This window comes from Condylura cristata, unplaced genomic scaffold (assembly GCF_000260355.1).
Source record: "Condylura cristata isolate star-nosed mole 26May11 unplaced genomic scaffold, ConCri1.0 scaffold00002, whole genome shotgun sequence".
Classification (NCBI taxonomy): Eukaryota; Metazoa; Chordata; class Mammalia; order Eulipotyphla; family Talpidae; genus Condylura; species Condylura cristata.
The window spans coordinates 74,053,795-74,069,656 of record NW_004567103.1 but is presented as its reverse complement, the minus strand read 5'-3'; the positions used below and the strand labels follow the sequence as shown (position 1 = coordinate 74,069,656).

General features: G+C 41.9%; 1 protein-coding gene across 1 annotated transcript in view; it reads right to left on the bottom strand.

The window, feature by feature from the left end:
- TMEM163 (transmembrane protein 163) overlaps positions 1-15,862 on the bottom strand; it is a 196,452-nt gene that overhangs the window by 27,408 nt on the left and 153,182 nt on the right. The window contains exon 5 of the mRNA XM_004674701.2: positions 7,308-7,404. Coding sequence (XP_004674758.1) covers positions 7,308-7,404 — 97 coding nt within the window. The remainder of the gene's footprint in view (positions 1-7,307; positions 7,405-15,862) is intronic.

Here is a 15,862-nt window from a genome sequence, read left to right as displayed (position 1 = left end):
GTTCTCTTTGCTTATGATTTACATTTTTCTCACAGTATAAAAGGGTCAACAGCAAGTTCCCAAGCAGCCTCAGTTTGGGGTCCCTGCAAAGATAAGCCCTTGGTTAAAAGCCTTTTTCAGTGCAGTACTAGCCTATTGCCTGGTGCAGCCAATGGCCACAAACAGGCACAAATTCACTCAATATACAGTTAATGACTTCCTACTGCATGTCATCCCTTCCTCCGTGCTATGGAGATGGCAAAGTACTCAAAGTTACAGTCCACAGGGGGGTGGGGAGCAAGTCAACAGAATATTACACTACAGCATGCTCAGAGCTACCACAGTCATTAGTGTGAAATATCATGAGCACACCAAGGACAAGCACCCATATGGGGCTGGGTGGTTTGGGGGGAATTCCAAATGGAGGCGGGCAGAGCTTGCTTGAATGACAGGACAGCAAGAGAATCAGGTGGCAACACAAATTTCACCACTGCTTCTCACGAGCAGCCGGGGGAAGGATCAGAGACCACAGCTCCTAACAATGCTGGCTTCCACTCAGCTATGTCCTTTCACAGCCTCTCTTCACACCCCCGTCCCTCTGTGTAATCACCCCACACATTAAAGAGAATATCCAAGGTCCCTCCTAAAGCAGCTGACCTGCATAATGGATGCAGTTAGCCTTGTTTTCTGGTTCTGCCTCGCTGGAGCATACTTTAGTGTAAAGATCCTTCGTGGAGTTCACAGGGGTTGGGATGGTAAAGAATCTACTTTAATGGAATTACTGAAGGATTAAAAATTTTTATCCAGTGCCTCAAAACTACTTCTCATAGAAGAATCAAATGTTTCTGTAACAATCCAGTAACATGTATGATTTTGTCACCAAATACTCATATTCAGGCTGACTGTTCCAAGTGACAGGACTGTTCACACGACAGGAGGATGGAGCACAAGGAATTCATAGGAGGAGTGCTGATCACTGGACGAGCTTATCCCAAAGGGCTTCGCTGTACTAGGGTGCATTGTGTGCATCATATAAATGGGGTATTTTAGTCATAGCTTGGTAAATGAAAAGGCATTCATATGACTATAACCACACAACAAACCCCCCCAAAAAAATCAGAACTGTATTATGAGGACTATGTTGCCAATATTAGACTTAGGGAAGTGAATTAAAAAAAAATATTTACGTTAAAACGTTAAATATACACATTTTGAATTTTTTCTCCTTTCTTCAGAAGATAAATATTCTCAAAACCTCAGAGATAAAGTGCTAAATCACAGGTGCTAAGTTCTCACATTCCAAATGGAAAAACAAGTACCAATAGATTAAATAAACTTTCCAAGGTTAAGTATAGACACATTTGAATAGTAAAGTATAAATCTTTATCTAGCAACATCCATCTTTGATAAACACCAGTATCCTTGAATACACAGATGTCCCTGGAATAGGCTGGGAATGGAAAGCAATCAGATCCCTGCCTCCCTCTCTTCCCTTCTCTTCTCCATTCTTGTACCTTAATCCAGAAGCCCCCAAGACAGTCATGTGGGAATCCTCAGGGTCACTAAGAAGATGGGGTCCTGGGGGTGGAATGCACTTCCATCCAGTAAAGGATGGTAGATGCCAGACTTAGGCTTCACTCAGAATATTCTGTAAGGCTGGGTCTCTGGGCAGTATTTTCTCAACCAGGAAATTAAGCCAGTTTTATTAGCATTCTTAAAGACTGACTTTCAGATTTCCAATTCTGCAGTACTGCAGGAGGCAATCCATGGAACACTACTGTCAAGGGGTGGGTGAATGAGCATCTAAGCATGCATGCGTGCATGCGTGTGTGTGTGTGTGTGTGTGTGTGTGTGTGTGTGTTTGTTATTATGCAGCATGGAGGAAGTCTTTTTCTTTCTTTACCTGAGAATTTTCTTCCTTGTTATAAAATGGCAGCATAAAACGGTGCAACGCCTCTACCTACCTACTCCTGGAACACTGTAAAGGTATAAATAGACACAAGCCAAAAGGAACTTTATTAAGGTAGAGAGCACAAAAAGGCACAACAGACAGAACAAAGCAACATGGCAGAGTGCTCCCAGACATCATTTCTGATTAAAATCCAATGCTAACACAGCAAAGGAAAGACAGCCAATCAGAGATGCTCATATAACCATTTCCTAGGTAACACCTGAGCTGACAAATCAGACTGTACACAGGAGATTAAAAGAAAAACTGGCCCATCCTTTCAGGTTTAAAATGGTTAATACACTTGAGAGTTATCTGGGTCACCACGGGCACTACATGGGTGTTTCTGGCAACTGCATGAGATTTGTCATATTTCAGCAGACCTTCTTCTTACTATATACCTCTGACAACAGCTGCCCTATTTAGGCTACTATTCATACCACCTCCTTTTATTGTACACTTTGTCTTCACATTATTGCCTATTTATAGGCAATATCAGTGCTGTTCAGCACTGCAGGTACTAAATATATGGGCTACGATTAGAACAATAAAATTCACTTCATAGCATGGATATGGTCAGGAATCCCATCTGGTCAAGCCCTACAAGGTCCTTTGTGGCCAACCACAGCCCTGGATGTATTTAAACTGCATATATAAAAGTACACAGCTTGCTTGGTGTTGACATATTTTTATGCCTATGAAACCATCACCAAAATCAAGAGATTTCTATCACCCTCAAAAGTTTATTAGTGACTCTGTAATAATTGCTCCACTTCTACTGCCCTTACCAGGGAACCACTATTTGCTTCCATTTACATCTAAAATTTTCTATAGATGGAATAATACAGTATATATTCCTTGTTGCCTTGTTTTGGTATCCACCTTAATGATTTTGAGAGCCACCCATGTTGTTGCATGGGCCAGCAGTGCTTTTTTATTGCCACAGAATACTGATATGCATGTATAGGGTATATAATAGTCTGGATGTATCGGTGGAGTCAAGTTTGGGTAAACAAGAACTTGAAATGCCTGAGTACAAAGCAGTAAGCAGGAGTGACTGAAGATACCAGAAAGAGGAGTGAGTATAAAAGTGAGATTTCCAAGAAGGCAGGCAAGGAGAGAGCTCAAAGGTTAACTGGGAAGGGAGAAGCCCTTGGAGGGCAGGATGAAAGGGAAAAACATATACACCTTATATGAAAACAGAAGTGAGAAAAGGGCAGGCTGAAGTGTCTCCATCTTCTCTACAGACTCACTTAAAGCAAGATAATAAGTGGCTAAAGAACATATAATTTCTACCAACCAAATCACAGGTTAATCTCTAAATGCTTTACACACACAGAAGCCTACAAGTCCAAGCAACATAGTCACTTCTGCAGGTAGGAAATTCCTTGGGAAAACTCACAAATATAAATGCAAAACAGCCTTTATAAGAGGTTTATCTCCTAAGAGTGGAGTCCCATCTGAGGCTCTCGCAGGAAGACAGCTGGCCTCCAGCAGCTTTGAGGAGCTGACCCATCCTTCCAGGCTATGAGCCACTCAGCAACACGCATCAAACAATGCAGCCATGAAAGATGGCAGCCACATACCATAAACCACTTTCTATCCTGCAAGATTAAAAGAAAAATAGAGCTGAGGACTGGCAGCCTGTGTGAAAATAAGCCATCGAGAGGGGCCCCCTCTTACTGCTAGAGTGAAGCAGCTTTGTTGTGGTGGGTGGGAAGGAGATTTACACAAGAATATAAAAATGAACAATGATGTACACACACACACATATATAAAGAATGTAGTAGGGAAATAGACATGGGAAGCTTGAAGGGCAATCTCTCTGCTCAAGGAGAATAAACAGGATTTTTTTTATTTCTGACTTATAACACATAGCACTTTTTCCTTTTTCTCTTGGCCTTTGTAAAATTTTCCCTCTATTCCTTCATCCTACTCATAGACAGTGGTGGAAACAGGAAACAAAGACAGGAGAGAGGTAAGCTTTAGACATAACCCACAGCTCCTGAGGCTGCTCTGTAGCACTGAGTACAGGGACCTAAGAGATAACAGCAAGGGGAGAAGGAGTCAGAAAGGCCAGTTGGGGGCCTGGACACCTCCCTCTAGCACAGCCTTTGACAGCACTCCCCTTCTGAACCTGAGAAGAAAGACCAAAGAGTTAGACCTATAAAACCAATCAATAGAAGGACCAAATTAGCCACAGCACCAGCATCCAAGACAGTTCCAGGCCAGGGGACAAGGGTTCAAATCCAGTATTGGCCACAAGCCAGCTAACAACCTCAGAAAAATCATTTCAGCTTTCAGTCTTAGGTGCCACCAAAAAAAAAAAAAAAAAAAAAAAAAAAAAAAAAAAAAAGCATAGGACTTTTGGTTTCATATTAAGGAGGGTGTGGGGGAGGGGGGTGAAAACAGGAAGAGGATAGTGTTTCTTTCAAAGCTGCCACAGTCAGAAGGCAAGCACTATTGCCAATACACCTGTGGCACCACACACTCTCACTCTGACTTCTAGAGCTGCAGTTCATATCCATTTCCAACAAGGCTCTTCTGGAATCTGTTTCATTAATGAAGCAGAGCAACCATTTGCAGGCTGTGAAGAAGCCAGTTTATGCCATTTGTTCAAGAAGTCTTGCAAGCAGACATCACAGATTCCCATCTGGGGCTCTCCCAAGCACTGGGCTGGCCTGACTTCTCCAGCAAAATGCCAAGTGGCAGGAACCCCACCAAGGCTCTGGGCCAACCAGCTTCACGGCTGGGAAATTCTTAACTACATAGCTTTCTTATTCAAAAGTTACAATTTTTGCAATTATCCTCACTCTGAGAATTGTACAGTTGAAATAAAGAAGAAAGCTACAAAGGCAAAGAGGACTGAGGTAGGGCAAATGTTGCTTCTGACAAACCCATAGTCATTTGATAGGAATCACAGATGAACGAGCAGTTCTGCAGCTGAGGGTCAGAGTAGAGATGAAACCCACATCTAAATTCATGACATCAGGCCATAAGTGCCAATCTCCCCAGAATTGACTTCAGGCCATAGACAGCCAAGAGACATAGTTTATTTGGTCTGCCTGAAATTATCTGCCCATTTCCAACCAGGGTCTTCATAACTTTTTAATTAGTTGCTAATTCATTTCACATTAAACATAGGCTTCCACTTCCTCTTAAAAATGAGAATCTGACAACCGTTGGTCCATATCCCATCCAATAACTCCACCAGAGAGCAGATCTTTTATTAGGGCACACACTCCAATTTCCACAGATGAACAAATCCTTTTCAAAACTGACTTCTGTGGGCATTTAAGTTTTTCACTCCTAATTTTGGTAAAGCATGGTGGAATACACTCTCATTTTGCATTACTGCACAGGATGGTCAGTGGTCAGGATTTTGGCTATAGGATGCCTGACTTTCCCAAATCCCAAGAGCAGAGAGAGAGAGAGAGCCAAAAGAAACATTGGTGGCTACAGGCCAGCAGTGTTGACCTGGTTCCTGTGAGCCGTTCAGCCAATTGAGAGGTCTCCCTGTGGAGACAGGTGTTCACACAGTTAGAAGGGAGCTTTGCTATCTTTTATAACTCCTGAAGGCTCAAAATACAAAGAGCAAAACTACCTTACACATTTTCTTTGGAGTTCTGATGAAATACCCATAAAGGGGTGTGATTTTTTAATCCCACCCAGAACTGATAGAAGACACAAGGGATGTCAGTTTTCCAAGGGTAGGTCTAAAATCGTGGGCAAAATCGTGGAGTTCTTTACCCTCTCTGAACCCCACCTGGAGTGGGGCATTAGACTTTATACCTTAATGTAGAGTATCAGTTGGTAAGCTTCTTCTCTTAGGAGTATTTACACCATAGGATATGAGGTTTTTCCCCAGTTAAAAATGATTCAGCTATCAAGAGAAAACAAAGCGGGCCTCTACAAGGTCTATGAAAAAATAATTCATTCCATATCAAGTTAGCCCTGCTGGAAATTAATTTTTAATGCCTAAATAAATGAATACGTCAACTAGCCTAGTGGTGAAAATTCCCACCAATAAACATGTCTTAACTCGGAAGCATATACCCATCCCCTTGTAAAATGCAAAGATATCATCTGACTACATCTTAATCAATCACACTTAACCTTTTCATGTGTACATATTATGTAGGATTCAGCTTCTGACAGAATGAATTCTATCCAGATATTCAGGAATTCAGGATAGCAAGTTTGAAGGAGGAAAAGGATGGAAAAGCCCTGGGCCCCACACAACCAGGTAGGTCAGAGTGAGATAGCACAGATGATGACTTTAGGGTACAATTAATAGCACTATTTGTTTCACCTAGCACTTCTGGAAAAAAACTAAAAACCATAGGTAGGTACATTCCCACCCTGGTATCCATTTTTCCTCCCTGTCACTGAAATATTAGAGAACAGCATCTGGCCTGCTGTGATGATAAATAATAAAGACCATGGTGAGATATTAAAGGAATGACTTTAATCTCAGTTTAAAGGAGTTGGGAGTGGTAATTTAAAGCCATCGCTTTAATACTTATACTAAAGGCAGTGTATTGCCCCACTTCATTTTCATCTGGCCCATAAATATATACACACAAATGTGATACCTTATCCAAAAAAGATTAACATTTTTTTTTCCTAAAAGCGAGATCAAAGATGTAATCATTTGGGCCTTGTGTAAGATGCTGCACACAGTCAAGCTCAAATCAATCACATTCTAAGAGAAGAGCTCACAGTTTTACATTAAAATCACTATGCAACTCACATAGTGAGATCACTGTAATGTCAAGCATCTTATCTCCTGATAAGTAAATCAGCTGCTTTCTATGAAGATTGCCTGATAGGAGATTGTAAAAATATTTCTTTTCTCGGTATTCATAAAGGGCAGGGGGAAAGTAATCAGAGTGCCAGTAATAAGTCTTAGCCACAGGACAAAGCAGTCAAAGATACCCTTTAATGTGAAATTGCATCCTTCAGTTTCTGCTTCCAAATGTCAGTTGTGCCAGAAAACCTAATGCAAATAGATTTATGTGCTGTATTGAGGGGCAAAGAGGAAAAAATAATTCTAATTACAACCATCATTGAATGAATGCCCAACAGATGCAAGCAGCACAGACTGGGCCAATGTGCTATATAAAAATCACCCCAATTTTCTTATAGAAAAGTCATCTTGCGTTTAAAAGCAGTCAGAAGGTCTAAGAAGTGGTTACACAGAACTGAGTACCAACTCAACAATTTGAAGTCTTTTCAACATGCCCAGTGCTTTTCTACCAAGTCATCCATATTCAGTCATGAGTTCTTTCTCCATGTGCCCAGCTTCCCCACTAAACCAGTACTACAGGTAGTACTACAGGTAGCAGGAATGACTGCTAAGGAAGAAGAAGGACCTTACCACTTCTGGGAGCAGCCTCGTTGAGAGGTCATGGATGGCTTTGACCACTATACATATGGATGATAGAAGGAATATCACCCCCAAGATGACACAGGCTCTGTAAAGAAACAAAACATTGAGAATCTTAACTGGGAGAACTTTACCTTACTCATTATAGTACCACAATGATGACACAGGCCAAGGCATTGGGACCTCAGCATAACTTGCCATTGTCCTACAGTGACTGTCCACGGCCCCAGGATTGGCTCTCAATCATCTCTAAAACAGTTCTGATTTTTAGCACCAAAGTCAACTCCACAGGAGATAACTTTAGGATCCTACATAATCTCACAACCTTCCATGAATGCCAGCATGAAAGAGCCTTTAAAGCCACACCATCCATCCCCCAACCTAGCAACAGAGCATTTCACTCCTCCTCTAGCTGGATGGTATCACGTTTAATATCAAGAGTGGCAGCTCTGCCATGAGGCATCCCAAGCCCTACCTTTGTGTGTGATCTTGGTCCACTTACTGGACTTCTCTTCATCTCTATATTTGTTAAACTGTCAAAGGAAATAGTATTTCCTACATGAAGATGAAATGAGGTAATACACAGTGGGGAAAAAAGAGTAACTCATAAACACTGACTTGAAGAAAAAGCCTATCCTGGATCTCCCTTTCTGGTATCATGTGATAAGATACATTTAAACTTTACCAGAGGCATAAAAAGAACAATTTGGTAATGACAAAGATGGGGTGCTTGTGGCAAGATGGAATGATTCTAAAAGAAGAAATCAGATAAACTCTATACCTGACTGAAAATTAAGAAAACAAGAAGAGAAAGGGCCCAACAGAATGTGGTGGAGAACTGTTGGGACAGTGGTGGTGAGAGGGTGTGGAAGCATACATTCATAGAGGCTTAAACTTTTATACCCCAAAGCAGATACAAAGATATAAACCTATGTTACATTAATAAACATAATTTCAGAGGTGGAAAATAAAAGATGTAAGAGGCAAGAAGGAAGAATGAAGTCAACCAAGACAACCAGCACAGGAGACAGGAGCAAATTATGGATGAGACCCTGGGTGAAGCCACATAGTCAGGACACAGCCAGGGGAGCAGGGCAGGGCCAGCAAGCATCGCTATGGGGCTCGGGACACAGGAGATGCCTCTGGCAACCCAGACACTACCACCTGCAGCAGAAAGATGGAAAATGAAAGTTACCATGAGGAAATAAAGATAGTAATACAAGGTTCAGTTCAAAACAGCAAATGAAAAAAGGTAGAGCAGAGGAGAAAAATATGAGAATGGCTATAGTTATTCCAGATAGCCTGACTTCTCCATTACTTGGCAGTCTTCTCAGTCATCTTCTCCCAGCTACCACATTAAATCATTCATCATCATCAATCTTGGATTCCCGTCTTTGAACTAATAACACTGCCCCAAATTAACCAAATTACATTGAATACCTACAATGCTAACTGACCTGGGATATGTTCCCCAAACTTAGAAGTCAGATAACGAAGACTTCCTAGAGTCCACTCAATAGGTGTCTAACTCACACTAGTTGTCAGTGTTACTCTTTCAAAAACATAGGCAGAAAGAAAAGAGCACTGCAGGTTTGATGAAACACAAAAGGATGTAGAGAAGTAGGAAAACTAATGAATGTGTTGGGGCTCTTTGGAAGATATGAGCAACAGAAAATCTTTGCCTTATAAACCAAGTGGATGTTCCACCATGATGCCATACATTCTCATACTGAGTCTGGAAGAAAATAAAATATACACCTAAGGGGGAGAAAAGATAATTAAGGCAGTAAGTACAGACTGACACTACAGCAGGAATGAAGAATGGCAACATGAAGCAGTGAGCCTGAGCTGTGGCTCATAGCCCTGGCAGAGCTCTCCTGGAAAGGAGGGGGGGCAGTTGAGCAGGGGCATCCAGGAGAGAGAAGCACCTTCTATGAGTTATACAGTGATGAGACAATATGGTAAGATCAGGGATACCCATGGCTCAGTGGATGGATGGATGCTCTCAAGCAATAGTCCCACCCATGTCCACAATGGTTATGGGACATCCATGCCTAGCACTAGAAGTAACCCTTTCTAGCTATGAGCAAGTGGACCATAAGAAGGCCCAGAATGGGAAAAGGGCTGTAAGTCAGTACCAGGTTCCAAAACTAATTTTTGTGGTGTGATTTCCCCCTCTCTATTCACAACTGAGTGACTGGAAGAGACTCTTTGATTCATCCTTTCAGGTAAATCTAGCCCTGAGGGTACTCTGCTTGGGGACTTTCTTAACAGTTGCCCAGAGTCAGCTCCAGCTCAATCTTAACCAGAATCTATAGTGGGTAGGGGGCACGGCGGGTGAGCCTAGGCATCTTCATTTATTTAAAAGCGACCCAGGCAATTTCTATATGCACTAGGATTGAAAATCTCAGGTTAGACTGAGGAAAGGTCCTGTCCTTAGGGAGATTTTAGGGTTGGGAAAGAAGTACAGAACTCCCCCAGGCAGAATGCAATGGGTAACACCCATCCCAGAAGGTGAGGAAGTGATGGAGTCTAAGTGTCCCCTAGAGACCATGTGGTACATCTGTCTACTGAGCAGCATTCTCCCTGAGACCTAAGTAGGTGTCAAACCTCCTACACGCAATTTGTCACAATATCCAGAAGAAGCTTCCCTCTCCAAATGCCTGTAGAAGGAAAAGGAACAAGTGTCTGAGCTTCTTCCTGGCAGGGAATAGTGATGTTACAAGAATCTTTCTCCAGAGCACTGCAGGCATGCCTCCCTAATGTACAAACAACTGATCTGGATCTGCTGCACTTGAAGCATATCCTTTATTACATTGTCCAATAAGGGGTCAATGATCTCCCCACAGAGCACCGGGCATATCTATCATTAATATCTTTAATCAGATCTACCAAACAATTCAGTTAAGGACAAGAACAATGCTTTTATATCTTGCCATCCACAGCAGCACATAGCAGAGGCCCCATACACACATGGAAAGTGGATGTAATTATTAGCTGAGTGAGTATTACCTGATTTGTAAGTTTTACCCCCCTGGAGTTTAAGGGACATCAGCTATCTGCCAGTGGGGATGAGAGAAGGAAGGAGAAGCCTAATACCTCATCCAAATGGCCAAGAAATAGCCTACATTGGAACAACTCTAAAATGCAATGAAAATTGAATTGATGATTTAATTTATTGAATGGTACAGAACTATAACCATGTTTTCTTCACAGATATATCTATGAATATGCTTAAAAATGTCTTCAAAACCTATTTTCATCTTGCTCTAAATGTGTTACAAGAAACCCAGTCACCCTTCAACACTGCCAGGAACCTATGTTAGAGCTGCTCCAAGCCTAGAGCAGTTATTATTAGCAGAGGGTGTGATGTTATTTTTTAACCTGATATTAATAATATATTGTGTTTACACAGCAGCTCTCTCCTCTGGCACTCAGAGTTCCATACAGCAGCTCATAAATGCCCTACGGGCCACTAACAAGATCTGGTTTTTTTTTTATTTTCTGCTACTTTACAGATTGGGATGGAGGGGGGTATGTTTCTTAAACACAAGGAGTCAAAATGTGGGCATCAAGGATTAGGACACTTGCCCAAGGCCACTCAAGGAGTTTGATGTCTACCCAGAAATAAAACCTCCATCTTCTGAGCCCTCCCCAGTGACCAGCACTCAATCAGTGACTTGAAGGCTCTTGACACCCGTGTCACATCCTCACACCAGCACCACCTGGGGCTGCAGCAGTGGCAGGATATACCTAAGATTTGGGTCAGGAGCAAATACTGCAATAAAGAAATCAATAACAGCTGCTTCTGAATCTGCAAGTGTGTGCTACTTGCAGGGTTATGAGAGGGAGAGGGAAGAGGAGGAGGTACTGCCCCATCAGCAAACCACAGCTTTCACTGCAGAAGCTGGTAGGGAAGTAAAGAGGGCACTATGTTCGTGGGCTGACAGCAATGATGAGCCAGATCACAGAATGAATAACTTTCTCCCTCCTGTCAACCCCTACAGAAAAGAACCCTGAGTCGGAAAGAGGCAATTACACACCATCCCCTTTGATGTCATCCCCCAACCAACTCTGACCAAAGTTGAATTTAAATTCCCACCAGATCAGGGTTTGTCAAAAGTGTGGTCTACAGATCAGCAGCATCAGTAACCTGAGAACTTGCTAGAAAAGTAAATTCTGGAGTCCACTCCAGACCTGCTGAATCAGGGACTCTGTTTCGGTAAGTCTTTCAGGTGGTTCTGATGATCACAAACACTTGAGAACCATTGTATAGCCTTGCCAAAGAGACATTTACTATCTGAAAGAAAATTGGCAAAATCTAAAAAACTAGTTAAAGAAAATGACATCTTTTTTTTTTCCCTAAAAGGCACAAACTGGTCATTGTATATGTCACTGTAAATCCATAAATAACATCAATTTTTGCCAATGAAATTATAAGGGCAAAATCAATTGAAAGGTACTTTCATATCCAAAATGATTATCAGGTTGGTCTCTTGTCAATTATAGGTTTAAAGGCCTGTGCTTCACATTAATAAAGCCTGACTCATCATAGCAATTCTAAGCTATTTTCCAAAGAGAAGCTTCTTCTAATCATCCCTCAGTTATCAAAAGATCTAAAACACAGTAGCCCTGGCAATTAATCAATTCAGGCCACAGCTTATAATGTAGATGTCTGATTTTCAACTTTTACAAGTCCACAGCACTTGTAATCTGGGACAGCATCAAATATGAAGTAATGAAAAATATCAACAACACAGAAGTGGTGAGTACACATGGTACTAATGCTGTTTTATTAAGGAACAGCTAGGTCCTCTGTTCTTAATGTGCTCTGCCATTTTAAATAAAACCACAGACAAATTCAGTTTGGAGACAGGATGAAGGTTGGGGGATGGGGCAGGGGAGGGAAAGAGAAGAAAGTGAGCAATAAATGCTCAGGAGCCACTTCTCATTCTCTGTATTCACACACCAAGCCATCACCATTGTGCTCAAGATTCCCTTCTTCACTCCATCACTTCCCAAAGCCCAGCACTCCCTCCTCTCCCTACCAGGGTTTCCTCCCCTGTTCTTTCTAATCTTATTCATTTTACCTGCTCCCTTGACTCTCCTAGACTCTAGACCCTCTTTTCTTCCTGTCCACTCTCTCATCTCTTGCCTCCATCTTCCCTCTCATCTACCTGCTGCTTCAAGAACAGATTATGGGGAGGGGATGACCAGTATGGATCACTCAAGCCAGAGGTCTCCAGACAAGGGCTCCATACCCTCTCTGGAGTTAGAATACCCAACAAGCAACTACTTAGAACCTCTCTCTATCTCTCAAATGGCCCTTTGTTTATATTTGTAATAATGCACAAACTAGCAGTCACCCAAGTAAAATCAGACTAGCAGTCACCCAAATAAAATCTCATTTAGGAAATGAAATCTCATTTATTCTTGGCTTCAACTTTAGGGGAAAAAGCTAAAACAGGGGATGTGTTGAAGAATTAAATCCTAGAGCAGTGCCATCTACAAGCATTTTTTGTGATCATGGAAGTGTTCTAGTCCATGAAGTGCACTATGGCAGCCACTAGCCATGTGGCTATTGAGGACATCATATATGGCTAGTCAAACAGAGAAATGAAATTTAATTTTAATTGCTTTTAGTTAATTAAAAGTAAACCTCTATATGTGATTGCTGAAAACCATGTCAGTCTGTGCTGCTCTAACAGTTAGGTTAAAAGCAGAGTCTCATTAAAGGGATGTTAGTCCAGAAGTGGCTTTTGATGATCTAGGAAACCTTGGGAAGAAGCCTCATGCTTTTGATGCTTTCTAAATCAGTGCAGCATTTCCCTCTCCCCAGGAAATCACTCCTAGGTTTCCATGCCACATCTCACTCTTGCTTACATCTAATGCCAACCAATTCCAGCCATAGCCACCGCTTCACCAGGGGCAACTGCATTTTAGAAGAGGTTCCAAAATGTTAGTCATTCCCATTTTAAAGTATGCATGCCAAACCCTGAAACTAAGGTAAACAGAAATTTATTCCTGGTCTGCAGCTAGCACAACTCTACGATAGGAACCCCATAAGTCATTACAGGACAATTACTCATGAATGTGAAAACAGACAACGGACAAGGAACAAAATAAAGAAAGAACTCAGCATGACGAAAAGAAGCTGGGGGTGGAGCAGGAAGGATGACTCTGCAGCATGACGTGTAAGCTGGCTCTGGAAGAATGGGCAGGAGTCATCAAATAGACAAACTAGAAAGCTGTAGAGAGATTACAGGTAGTGAAAACTTCATAATCAAAAGCACAAGGACACAAAATTTCAGTGGAAATTCTATGAGAAGGTGATGGTCCACTCAGGAACACTCAGACACAGAGTAGCAGCCATGCAAGGGCCATGTAGAAATGACCCTTGCCCTGGAAGCCTCTCAAAGTGATGGGTACAACACCCATGACACATATTGTGGATCTTAGATGGTGGATGCGCCAGTGCACCAAATTTAAGTATTTTAAAGAAAAACTATCACAACATGCCATCAAGGATAATATTGCTTACAGAAAAAGTTAAGCAAGTCCAATAGGGCAGCCACTAGCTACGCATGACTATTGAGCATAGGTGGCATGCAGATAGGGTAGGCGGCACCAAAGTGAACACTTGTGTCTGAGACTGAAGAACCCTGCAGTGGTGACAGGAAGACACAGAAGGATTTTACGCAAGCGAGCCCCATAATGTGATGAGTTTTACAAAGACTGGCAAAGCAGAAGAAAAGAGAGTAGGTACAAGGCAATCATTTGGTAGACAATTCTGGGTAGCCAAAAAACAATGTGATGACTCCTAATGCAGGGACTATGACCCCTGAGAAGGCTCATTAGGGAAAGATGCTGAGAATGCAGAATTGATGTTACTAAGTAACTTACTGGATAGAAAAGCAGAGAAGAACTCAAGGACAACCCCGATTTGAGACTGGCTGAACAGAAAGAGGTGGTAGCACATACAAAAGCAAGTGTGAGGCTGGCTTTTTGGGATTTACTAAACTTGAAGTGTAGTTTGGGATTTTCTAAACTTAAGAGGAATCTCCAGTCAGAAATACTGAGGTTAGTCGCAGAGAAATGCCCTGAGCCTGAGCTCCCACCGCTTCATCGCTCAGTCCCAGAACTCACAATGCTGTTTCCAGGGTACAAAGAGATGAAAGGGGAGGAGCAGGTAGTAGGTCATCTCAAGGTTGCCAGTTCCAATATACACTATGGGAGGCATGTGCTCTGAGACTCATGGCCCCAAGCTCTTTCAATCCATCAACATACACTGCTTGATGCCCATCATATCATACTGTAAGGAAGCAGCAGTTAACAATGAAATAGACTGCTTGTTCTTGTGGAGCTTAGGTGGGTACAGCCAGAAAAAAAACACGTGAACATGTAAGCACATCATGCACAGAATGAAGAAAGGAAGTAGTGGGAGTGATATTCTATATTCAAAAGTCAAAGTGCTCGCTAAGATATTTCACCAAAGATCTAAGTCATGGGACAGCAAGTTGTGCAGTCACCTGAGGAGCAGCACTCTAACAGAGGGAAGAGAGGGTACAGGCCCCATGCAGGAGGGAACCAAGCACTTTCAGTGGACAGTGGTGAGGTCAACATGGCCGGAACACAGTAGGCATGCAGGGTGCCATATGAATTCTACTGAAGATTTGAACTTTTACTCTGAATAGAATGGGAAACCTAACAATTAAGTGAGCAGAGGTACCAATTCTACATACCAATTCTACTTTATCTGCTCTGTTGAGAATAGACAATAGAAACAAGGAGATCAGATCAAGACAACTAAATGATTCTGAAAAGACCTGATGCTAGAACAGGACAGGAGAAATGGACATGGCATGAGCTGGGTTAGAGAATGCCTGTAAGATTCAAGGCAGATTTGCTGATATTCACTAGTGTCAAGCCAAGTGATTTGAGACGTGAACTAGTGGGTTTAGGAACATTTAATAAGTTCTTTACCATGAGAGTAAGCACTCCTAGGGATCTTATTACTTAAACTGATTATTCAAAATGAATCACTTATGTATCTTCAATGTCAATTATTTATATATCAATTTTTCTTAATATTTACCAATATGTAACTGCTTGCCTATTTAAAAAATATATGCAGGCAGGTACATCCTGCCTATTAGGAAGAACCTAACATCCACTATAGAGAAGCATGGTAGGGCACTTCCTGGTGGCTCAATGGGTTTAAACACAGCACTACGAAGCTAACCACAGTTGCTTCAGCTCCTGTTTGATCCCTGACCAGGAAGATGACCCATATGGCTCTGGAGACCTCTCCTACCTCACTCACTGCTCCCCTCAGCAGTGTATCTCAGTAGATCTGCCTGTTCTGCTCTTCACTCTGTCTCTGGTGTATCCTCTCACTGCACCTGTATCTCTGGTCTGTACCTTAAATTCTGTATGCATACATGGATAGAAAGATTAGATAGATTAGATAGATAGATAGATAGATAGATAGATAGATAGATAGATAGATAGATAGATAGATAGATGATAGATAGATAGATGATAGA